The sequence below is a fragment of the Nelumbo lutea genome, chromosome 6 (genome assembly GCF_056320005.1).
Source record: "Nelumbo lutea isolate HS-2025 chromosome 6, American lotus-T2T, whole genome shotgun sequence".
In the NCBI taxonomy this organism is placed as follows: Eukaryota; Viridiplantae; Streptophyta; class Magnoliopsida; order Proteales; family Nelumbonaceae; genus Nelumbo; species Nelumbo lutea.
This window is the reverse complement of record NC_142689.1, coordinates 36,941,830-36,953,239: the sequence shown is the minus strand read 5'-3', so window position 1 is coordinate 36,953,239 and position 11,410 is coordinate 36,941,830. Positions and strand designations below refer to the sequence as shown.

Below are 11,410 nucleotides of genomic sequence, written 5' to 3'. Positions count from 1 at the left end.
CAGTGAAGAAGAATACAAAGCTATGCACTCACAATCTCATTCATAGAAAATGATAAACCTCAAATAAGGCAGGCCAAGCCTTACACTTTAAACAAAAAACACTATAAAATTTTGTCTTCGAATTTTTTTTTCAACTTAATTCGGAGCAGATTCAAAAAAATAAAAAACAAAGCAACTCCAAACATAAAACTAAAAACTAAAAATGAGTAATATCCTTAAAAGACTATAAAAATGAAAAGCAGCATAGTACAAATTAATGGCACAAAGAATTGTGAGAGCACATGAACATCTCCACTTTATTTTTGATCAAGAATTGAAGTTGGGTCTAAACATTCCAAAAAAAGTTAAAAGGATGATGGTTCCTTACGATAAAAGAATAGGCCAGAAGGTCCACCATCAGGGAGCAAAGCTAACCTCACAACACTTTCTGCACCTTCTTCAACAGTTAAGACACTGGTATTTCCGTTGATATCCATTTTCACAAAACCAGGACTAACACAGTTTATGTAGAAATCGGGAAGCTTCTTTGCTAGAATCCGTGTATATGCATTGAGAGCCACCTTAGAGACTATATAGGCAAACACAGAAGACCAGCCTCTAGATTCCAAAGAACCTTCCCTGAAATCCTTTAGAAACTCATTTATCACTTCATCCACTTTCTCTTCCGTGATGCCATCAATATCACTCAACACCTCTTTAGCTCTTTCATGGGAGATACGCTGCAACATTGAGAAAACCAGCGTCAATTATTGGGTAATGCATGCACAGCCTTCCACTCATTTAATTTCGTGTAAATTTCTGATTTACTTTTGCTTTAAATTCGACTTGTTTATCAGAAGTAAAATCATGGAGTATGAAGCAAAATAATATGATCTCCATATATATATAGAATTGTGATAGGAAAGAAGGCTAGGTGGTGCAAATTTTGCATCAGCTTTTTGAATGCAAGATTTATACTGCTAACAAGTGCAAATGAGGCAAAAGATAACACTTTTGTATGAAATAATAATACAAATCTTAGTTGCAAACAAATATAAAACTGAACCAGATCAAAATTGCATTCGATAAGATTTGTAGTGCAATCCAAGGTTTTTAAAAACCAATTTAGAATCTGAACCGTTCTGGGCACCGGTTTTTGGGTCAACAATTTGATCATCTGGTTCGAATGCCCAGGTCGTAGGTCACTAACCAAATAATGTCATAGTCAAATAATAAAACTTAAAAAAATAGGAAAATAAATAATAAAAAAAATAAAAATAGAACAAATTTGGAAACATATCTAATGTTATATATTTATAAAAATAAATATTAGGTACATCTCTAATAATATACATTCATTATCAATGATGGAATTGTAATATAAAATTTAATGTCAACATAGAAATCAAATTATTTTCCTTTTTGGGTTGTGGATTAGTGGTTTGGGTCAAATGCATTCACCGATGATATGATAGTTAAACAATAAATCTTTAAAAATATAACAAAGTACAAGTAATCAAAAGAATATATAAAAAATTATTTATTAATTATGTCAAACAAAAATTAAGTATGATAAGTAAAAGTTATTTATATAATGTAGATTATATATAATTTAAAACAAATCCAAAAGTAAAGCTATTTTATTATCTAGATGGTAGATCAATGATCCAACTTTTCAAAGAAACACATGTTGTCATAATTGAATAATAAATATAAAAAAAAAGATAGAACACAAATAATGAAAAAGTAAAAAAATTCTATTGCATTTGGGAACATTAATAATGTTATATATTCATCATAATAAATAAAAGTAATTATTAAAATAAATTTTATTTTTATTTATGTTTATTATTGTAATTTAAAATTTTCACATGCAATGCATGTGCTCATTTACTATAAGGATTTGAGTTTATTTTTAATCATATTGTTACTGTTGTTAATTTTCAATTTTTATCTAAATTATGAAATATCCAAAATTCAAGTAATTAATATGAAAAAAAACTCACGTCCAATCCACGTGCTTAATTACTAGTTAAATAGAATATATGATGGGAAATAATGGTTAAAGGAACAAAATCCCGATTTGATCAGTTATATAATATTTATAGAAGTTATTTTTTTAGAAGTTTTTCTAAAACATGATATCCTTTTTAAATAGCTTTTAATTTAGTGATTGAAAAAAAAAAGCAGTTCCAGTTCCATGGAATTGGACATCATAATTAAGGGGCTTCTCCAAGTCCGTTGAATTTGTGACAAGTAGACAAGTGGATTGTTAGAGGCTGGTCTATTTTTGTAAAATAGAAGAGAAAAAGACAGAAGCAAGTTTGTGGGTGTGTCCAATGTGGAGCTCGACACCTTAGGAGGGAACTTTATATTAAAAAAGGTAAAAGGACCAAATTGTCCTTAGAGTACAAGAGAAGATAGTGTACAAGAAGAAAATAAAATACAACAAGATGTAAATTATAGAAATAGCCCTCTCGGCCAACTCTCTTTATCACTACATTCCCCCTCAAATTGATGCCTAGGAATCAACATCAGTTTATCCATAAAGAAAAAGTGGCGTGCCCACATCATAGCTTTTGTCAAGAGATCTGCAAGTTGAAGCCCAGAAGAAACATGGGGAAGAGAAATAGTGCTAGCTTGAAGGAGATCACAAATAAAGTGGCAAACAACTTCAATGTGCTTTGTGCATTCATGGAAAAAAGGATTAGAGGCAATCTTGATGGCATTGACATTATTTGCAAAGAGGGGAATTGATGGGGGTGACTCCTGTAGTATGTCATGTAGCAGAGCCCTAAGCCATATAATTCACTGCATACAGATGACATGGCTCTGTATTCAGCTTTAGTAGAAGATTTTGAAACTGTAGATTGTTTCTTACACCTCCAGCAATGAAAGAGTTACCAAGAAAGACACACCATCCCGTAGTAGATCATCTAGTGTCTAGACAACCAACCCAATCAGCATCAGCAAAGGTAGTAAGGCTGGTGGATGAGGAGGAGGAAAAGTATAAGCCAAGAGATACGGTTTCCCTCAAATAACTAATAATCCGATGAACTGCAGACATGTGAGGTTGTCGTGGAGATGAGACCAACTGTCTCACTAGTTGGATTGTATATGATATATCCAACCGAATCATCGTGATATATATTAAGCTACCCACCAGGTGTCGGTTCAGAGTAGGATCTTCAAGAGGAAAGCCCTTATCCTTAGTTAATTTCAAATTAACCTCCAAGGGAGTATCAAAAGTCTTGGAATCACTGAGATTAGCCATTTTGACAAGATCCATTGCATACTTATGATGGTTAACAAAATAGCCATGGGAATTATGACTGACCTCAAGTCCCAAGAAATAGGTTAAAGGTCCCAAATCGTTCATCTTAAAAGAGTTTTTTCAGACCAGTGATTCCCTCCACATCATTCCCCATAATAATTATATCATCAACATATAGGAAGAGAAGGGTCCTACACTGAATCCAATGCAAAGTGAAAAGAGAGTGATTAAAAGAGCTTTGAATAAATCCTGCATCAGTAATCACATATCTAAATCTCTCAAACCAGGTTGTGAGTACTTGTTTCAGGCCATGTAGAGACTTCTTGAGACAACTAACAAGCTCTGGATCTGTGCTATATCCAGGGGGAGGTTTCATGTAAATTGTTTCCTTCAATTCTCCCTGAAGAAAAACATTTTTCACATTTATCTGATAAATTGTCCAATCTTTAATTGTAGAGATGCCTAATAGGATTCTGACTGTAATCATTTTTACCACAAGAGCAAACGTCTCTTCATAATCTATCCCATATTCCTATTTATAGCCTTGCACAACAAGTCTAGCCTTGTACCTATCTAGGCTTCCTTTTGACTCCAACTTTACTGAGTAGACCCAGCGGCTTCCAATGAGACAGGCTTCAAATGGAGCCTTGACCAATTCCTGAGTGTCATCTTTCCAATATGGGATAGCTACAGCCTATTGATAAGTCTTGGGAATGTATGTGGTGGATAAGATATTAGAAAAGGAACTATGATCTAGAGAGTAACCATAGTGGTTAGGTGGGCGAATAATTCTAGAAGAGCGGCACAATGTGGAGGCAATGGGTTCAGGTGGTAGGTTAGGAGAATTTACAAAGGTGAATGGTGTAATTGGATTAGCAACTAATGTTGGAGAATGCAGAGGGGGCATAGGAGCTGATGTAGACTTTTGTCTTCTGAAGTAGGTCTAAAGTTGTTGTGCATGTGATGTTGGAGCATTTGGAGGATCTATAGAACCCAAGATATGCAACAAAAAGACAAAAGGAGCAGGAAATTTAACAATATGCTCAAAGAAAGATATGTGATCAAGAAAGATGACATTATGAGAGATCCTAATATGATGAGCTTTGGGATCGTAACAAAAGAATCCCTTGTGGTCAAGGTTGTACCCACAAAAGCACATAATGTTGCCTGTGCAATCAACTTGGTTGTTCATGGGGTGGAAGATAAGTAAAGCAAACACAACCAAAAACTTTGAGCAATGATAGGTTAGGAGATTTGTGAAACAAAGACTAGAATGGAGAGGTACTATTCAAAATAGAAGATGGAAGATGATTTATTAGATACACAACAGTGCTGGCTGTCTCCACCCAAAACCAAGAAGGAATATGAGAATCTCATAGAAGGGTCCGAACTACACTCAAGATGTTTCTATTCTTTCTTTCTACTACTCCGTTTTGTTGTGGAATACCAAGACATAATTTTGGGGATTGGATTCCCTGTTTTTTAAAATAAGCCTAAAAATCCCCATCAAAGTCTCTTGACTTTTCCAAACAAGATAAAGATGAAAAGTATACAAGAAAAAAAAAACCCAAAATACATAATTCTTCGTATATATTCAAATTGGACTCATAAGTTGAATAAGGCAGGCCAAGCCTTACACTTTAAACAAAAAACACTATAAATTTTTGTCTTCGAATTCTTTTCAACTTAATTCGTTGCAGATTCAAAAAACTAAAAAACAAAGCAACTCCAAAAATAAAACTAAAAACTAATAATGAGTAATATCCTTAAAAGATTAGAAAAATGAAAAGCAACATAGTACAAATTAATGGCGCAAAGAGTTGTGAGAGCACATGAACTTCTCCACTTTATTTTTGATCGGTGAATTGAAGTTGGGTCTAAAACTTCCAAATAAAGATAAAAGGATGATGGTTCCTTACGATTAAAGAATAGGCCAGAAGGTCCACCATCAGGGAGCAAAGCCAACCTCACAGCACTTTCTGCACCTTCTTCAACAGTTAAGACACCGGTATTGCCATTGATATCCGTTTTCACAAAACCAGGACTGACACAGTTTATGCAGAAATTGGGAAGCTTCTTTGCTAGAATCCATGTATATGCATTGAGAGCCGTCTTAGAGACTACATAGGCAGACAAAGAAGGCCAGCCTCTAGATTCCAAAGAACCTTCCCTGAAATCCTTTAGAAACTCATTTATCACTTCATCCACTTTCTCTTCCGTGATGCCATCAATATCACTCAACACCTCTTTAGCTCTTTCATGGGAGATACGCTGCAACATTGAGAAAACCAGCGTCAATTATTGGGTAATGCATGCACAGCCTTCCACTCATTTAAATTCGTGTAAATTTCTGATTTACTTTTGCTTTAAATTCACTTGTTTATCAGAAGTAAAATCATGGAGTATGAAGCAAAATAATATGATCTCCATATATATAGAATTGTGGTAGGGAAGAAGGCTAGGTGGTGCAAATTTTGCATCAGCTTTTTTGAATGCAAATTTTATACTGCTAACAAGTGCAAATGAGGCAAAAGATAAAAATTTTGTATGAAATAATAATGCAAATCGTAGTTGAAAACAAATATAAAACTGAACCAGATCAAAATTTGCATTGGATAAGATTTGTAGTGCAAGCCAAGGTTTTTAAAAACCAATTTAGAATCAGAACCATTCTGACCACTGGTTTTTGGGTCGATAATTCGATCATCTGGATCGACCGCCTAGGTCGGTAGGTCACTGACCAAATCAACAGTATTTTACCAAGGATCGGGATAAGGGTGAAATGGAACCAATTGCCTGGACTGTGTTCCCAAGATGAACACCCCGGCCATATGGGTCAATGGGAAAACACTGCTACAAACAAACATAACCTTACTAAAAATAAAATACATACAAAGTAAAATTCAGTTAATGGGGTAAAAGTAATAATTTGCTTCATTTGATGATAGGAAAACCACCAAGACGCATGGGCCAGCCGGAATCTGACAGTAGGAATGGCAATGGGGCAGGGATCATATTCCTCATCTCCACCCCTGCTTCTGAAATTAGTCTCCATCCCTGATCCCTGATGGAGATGGTTCCCCACAGGGACCCGAATCTTTGAAATTTTTTAAATAACAGTATTTTTTTGAAAAATGAATTTATTTATTATAAATAATGTTTTAAATATGGTTTAATATATTTAATGTAATAATATATATTTAATATAAATAATATTTTATATGGGAATTGCTATTAATCCCCGTCCCTATTTCCAATACCCAACCAAAACAATCCCCATCCCCGATCCTATGTCGGGGATACGAAAAATTGCCATCCCTATGTGAGAGAAGTAAAGTTGTCGTTGCCTTCACATGCCACATGCAATTTCTTTCGTATAATACAATTAAGGATTTCCAATTGTATTGATTCGAAGGAAGATTGTATACCTGTAGTTTCCCCACGATAGAGGAAACATTAACAATTCTTGCTGAATCAGATAGCTGAAGGAGGGGAATAAGTGCTTCACACAGTCTTTTAGCTCCATAGTAGTTTGTTTGCAGACATTCTTCTGTCAACTCGTAAGTTTCGCTTATTACTACTTCTTTCCAATTTGGTTTCTCACCTTTTCTCTGCATCAATGTAACAACCTCAGTCTGTTTGGTAGCTAATAACACTATGGCACCCACGTCCTCCACAATAAGAAAATTTTCTCTTTGACCCAATAATTGTTCATCTCTACAACAATTTTGGTTAGCAACTCTGCTAACAAGTTATATGGCTCACTAGAATCAGCCGTTGAGATAAAGTTAACAATCGTTAATATGTTAAATAATAGCTTCAGCTATCGCCTTGTGAGAATTTTCGGGATCAAATGGCGAGATTATACTCTACCTCAAGACTCATAAGTTTCGGGAGAGCATCAAAGTCTATTATCGCTCCACCAATCCCAGCGTTGTTCACCTGCAAAGGATTCGACTTCTGGGTCTCTCTCAGTAAATCTTTCTTTAATGGATTATAATAAAAATGAAATCAAATGAAAAGAGACAAGTGCTTCCTGTACCATTATTGCAACAACGGGATCCCATTAAAACTCTAAACTATATTGAGAATGAAAATCATCATTTTGAAGATTTAAAAAACATGTATTATAGGACTGCAAATGGATCGGATTGAATCGAAATCAGATATAGGTATATTCGAATTTAATTTGTTATATTCAGAATCGGATCATATCCATCAGATATCTAGCGACTTCAAATTGAATTGGGATTCTAATTGGATCATTTTATGAACAAAATGAATCGAAATTTATTTATACAAAACTTGAGCCTATGACATCAATTTAGTGAAAATATAGCATGCATTGAGACCAACTTCAATGAAAGATGTAATATAATTTTTAAGTTATACATGAGCATATATATTTAAATCGAATTGAATCAGAGTATATCGGATCAGAGGGGTAAATCCATATTTGATCCAATTCTAAATGGGTCAAATTCATATCACCCCTAATAGGATCAAATTCAAATTCAGATAATATCAGATAATGTTTGCAGCTAGCCCTAATGTATTTTTTGTTTTTTTAACAAAAACCAACTCGTCTCTGCTTTTCAATGCAAGGACACAGTTAAATGCAATTTTTTTTCCAAGGTGGCAATTTAAAAAAACAAACGAAAACAAAAACATTCATGTTGTAATTTGAAAAATACTCCTTTTTCAGGGGTGTTCTACAACATGTTCATGCATATTCCATAAATCATATAACTTTTATACTAAAAACATTGTTTTTGTTTTAAAAACCAATATAAAAAACATATAATATTTTTTAATTTGAAACAAAACCAACTTATCTTTGCCTTGGAAAACAAAAACAGATACATTCATGTTTTTGTTCTAAAATAATGTTACCAAGATATCAAGCTTCCCAAAATGGGATTTGACAAAATCTCCCACAGAAGCAATACTAGAGGGATCCATCACATCTAGCTGATGAAAAATCACATTACAGAGTCCGGTGGCTTTGAGATTTTCAACAGCCTGGAGACCCTTCTTCTCATCTCTAGCTGTTAACACCACCAGTACACCTTTAGATGCTAACTGTCGACAGATCTCCAGTCCAATCCCTTTATTGGCTCCTGTAACTACTGCACACCTGCAAAACAGATCCACAATTGGAGATGTTGGAGGATTCGATCAGAACGTTTACAGGAATGATTTGATTAATCTTAAGTAGCAAGCATATCCATTTTAATACTTTATCACATCTAGATTCCACCCTTCGAAGTCTTTTCAAATTTACTTCTTAATACAAAAAAAAAAAGAAAAATCCTTAAGCCTCCTCCCAAGATAATGTGTACCATTATAAAGTTGATACGTGCCATGCTTTTGGTGCAGGTCATAAAAGTTTTGTTTAATTTGTCTTTATCCTGTACTAAACATATATACATAACATGTGCCCTTATACTAATATTATATAAATTAAACACTTGTCTGGGAGTTCTATGCAGAGCATAGTGGTTAAATCCAAATGCCATATATATATATATATATATATATATATCTTACATTAGTTTTAATAAATATTAAAACCTCCATATCATTATTCTTGAACATCCCTTACAGGATTTCGAATGTTTAAATCCAATACCTAAAATGCCCAATTTGTGGGTTTCCAGCTTGATTTTTGCCATGGCCAAAGGTTAGACCCTCCAAGTTAATGGGATTAATTTCTGAAGGTATATTTGGTGATCGACCTTCCAAGTTAAGAAAAATAATTTGCAAGTTCACTTTCTCTTGACTTGAGAACTTGAGAAGGTGGACTTTTTAATGAACATTTAGGCCATGCATGTTTGCTTTTCACTAAGTTATTTATCTGGGTAAATGCATTTACCTGGACAAGTATTCCCCAAGAAAGACTTATTAGAGTAAGTGCATTTACCCATGTTCTTTTATTTCCCAAGTAAAAAACGCAATGACCATTTTAGCCATAAAAAATCCATTATTAAAAGGGGTATTTTTGTCTCATTCAAGTGTTGGAAACTTTTCCCCCAAGTGGGAAAGTTATTTACCCACTTAGGAGATGGGCATCACTTACCCACAAGGTTCTAAATATCAATACGCCCAATAAGCAGGTAGGAGCGTATCGGGCAGTATTGGTCCTTTTTTTTTTTACTCTCTTTATTTTTTTCAAAATCAGTTCAGGGGAGCGGTTTAAGGCTCCTCCACCCCCTGAACCGGTCAGAACCCCGATACACCCACTATAGGGGCATATTGGGGTGCTCCCAATACGATACATATCTGCTGATCGATACAGGCCGATACGTGTCAATACTTTGAACCTTGCTTACCCAGGTAAGTGATACCCAAGAAAATAGACTTTCCCTATTCCCTGCATAAATCTAAAAAAAGAACATGGTTTTCTTAGTCATTGGGAATCAAAATCCCATTTGACCAACTTTCCCCCTCTCAAAATCCGAAAAAAGAACACCCCCTTAGAAATATTAAAAGTAAGCCACAATAGGCATTTTGGTCCATTTGATAGCAATTAATAGTGGAACAAGTGAAGGGTGAATTTTGCCTGGCCAATGCGATGTCATTCAACAACTTGAGATGTCTTAGTATTTATAAGAAACGTTTCGAGAAGAAGCCCAACTACAATACCAAAATGCATGAAATCTAAAACAATTGATAACCCATCACTAGACCTGTTCACAGGCTGGTTTTTGTGCCCAACTTTACACTGTTTTGGGCTTGGCCTTTGGGTCAGGCTCATTCAAATTTTGGCAAAAGCCAAATCCAAACCCATCCCATGAAGAGCTCTATTCATCACCCATTATCATAAAAGTGGTAACCAATCAGCTGGTATTTATCGAAATCCACACATGAGGTTTTGATTGGTCTATGTTCTTTCATATATACCATTCTAAGTTCCATCATGTTGCCCAAGGGAAGTTTAAGGATTTCCCCGTTTTAATAATTGGATTCAATTTGAATTCAAATATTAATGATCAAATTTTTGGAATCTTATTTTTGGTAATAAATTACAAACTGCAACCCTAAACTTTCATTTGTAACAAAGACCTACCCTAAACTTTCAAATTTCAACACTTTGCCCCTATCTCGTTGATACTCTTGATGGTAAAGGTAAAATTACTAAAATGTCCATTTAAAGTCCAATGAATTGAGAGAAGAAAATATCAAAATAACAAAAATAAGCATGTTAAAGAATTATCTTTTTGTAATTTTTAGTTTTTTTGCTATTTTTAATTTGTTTTATTTTTTATATTTTCTATTTTTCTATATTTCGTTGTTTTTTCTCTTTTTCTTCATTTTTTGTAGCACTTACTTGTATTAACTACAATATCCTATTCCTACTTTTCCTTTTTTTTTTTTTGCATTTTACCAATTTTCCAGCTAAATGGTCTCATAAAATGCCAAGGGTGGTTTGAAGTTTTAGAAATGTATAAATATACACAACAATCACATCGGAATTTTTTTTACAGTTAATGTTGATGGAAGGGACAAAATGCTGAAACCTGAAAGTTCAGGGGAGGTATTTGTTGCAAATGAAAGCTCTGGAGGCAAAGTATCAATACCCCAAAGTACCGGGTGGTAATCTTTAATTTGTCCTCCGCAAATAACAAAATATATTATAAAACAACATCAAAGCTCCTACATGAACACTTTTATGGAATACTAGCAGAAAGGAGCATGCTATGCACGTGTATATATAATGTGAAATATATATAGTAGTAAAAATTATTAATATGAAAGATAATTTCTTAAATTAAAACTATAAAAAAAAGTCACATTATATGATTTTTTTCATAATCCTAATGTACATTAGATTAATACAACTTCAAAGAGTAATTGATTACATAATAATTATCTATCTTGATTAATAATTGTCAATAATATATAAAAATACAAAATCTAGAGAGTGGAAAATCACTTTTGTTACATTAAAAAATAATGTTATAATAAAGAAAAAATAAAATGTAAGCATGAGTTGTGATGGTGCACGACTGGTCACTCCTATCTGGAAGTGGTTGCGCTCCTATCTGGCGACGGACGAGAGATACCTGCGAGGAAGAAGATGAAAGAACCCAGGGGGCTCACTCGGCAAGAACACTCTAATGGTTAAGTCAGTAACCGGATTGAAAGCTGAGAAAG

The 11,410-nt window shown here is 34.1% G+C and overlaps 1 protein-coding gene across 1 annotated transcript; it reads right to left on the bottom strand.

The window, feature by feature from the left end:
- Positions 1-230: 230 nt before the first annotated feature.
- On the bottom strand, positions 231-8,500 carry LOC148848573 (short-chain dehydrogenase/reductase 1-like). Its single transcript, XM_088948770.1, has 5 exons — positions 8,147-8,500; positions 7,127-7,195; positions 6,682-6,864; positions 5,173-5,524; positions 231-719 (listed from the first exon to the last, which is right to left on the bottom strand). Exons 1-5 carry the CDS (start codon positions 8,213-8,215, stop codon positions 706-708), a joined length of 687 nt encoding a protein of 228 aa, XP_088804896.1. The 5' UTR covers positions 8,216-8,500; the 3' UTR covers positions 231-705.
- Between the last annotated feature and the right edge of the window lie 2,910 nt (positions 8,501-11,410).

Coding starts and splice junctions, on each gene's coding strand:
- LOC148848573 (XM_088948770.1), bottom strand. CDS start 8,215: ATGGATCCCTCTAGTATTGCTTCTGTGGGAGATTTTGTCAAATCCCAT. Junction 7,196..8,146: donor TTGGGAAGCTTGATATCTTG/GTAACATTATTT, acceptor AATCCTTTGCAG/GTGAACAACGCTGGGATTGG. Junction 6,865..7,126: donor CGAAACTTATGAGTCTTGAG/GTAGAGTATAAT, acceptor ACATTGATGCAG/AGAAAAGGTGAGAAACCAAA.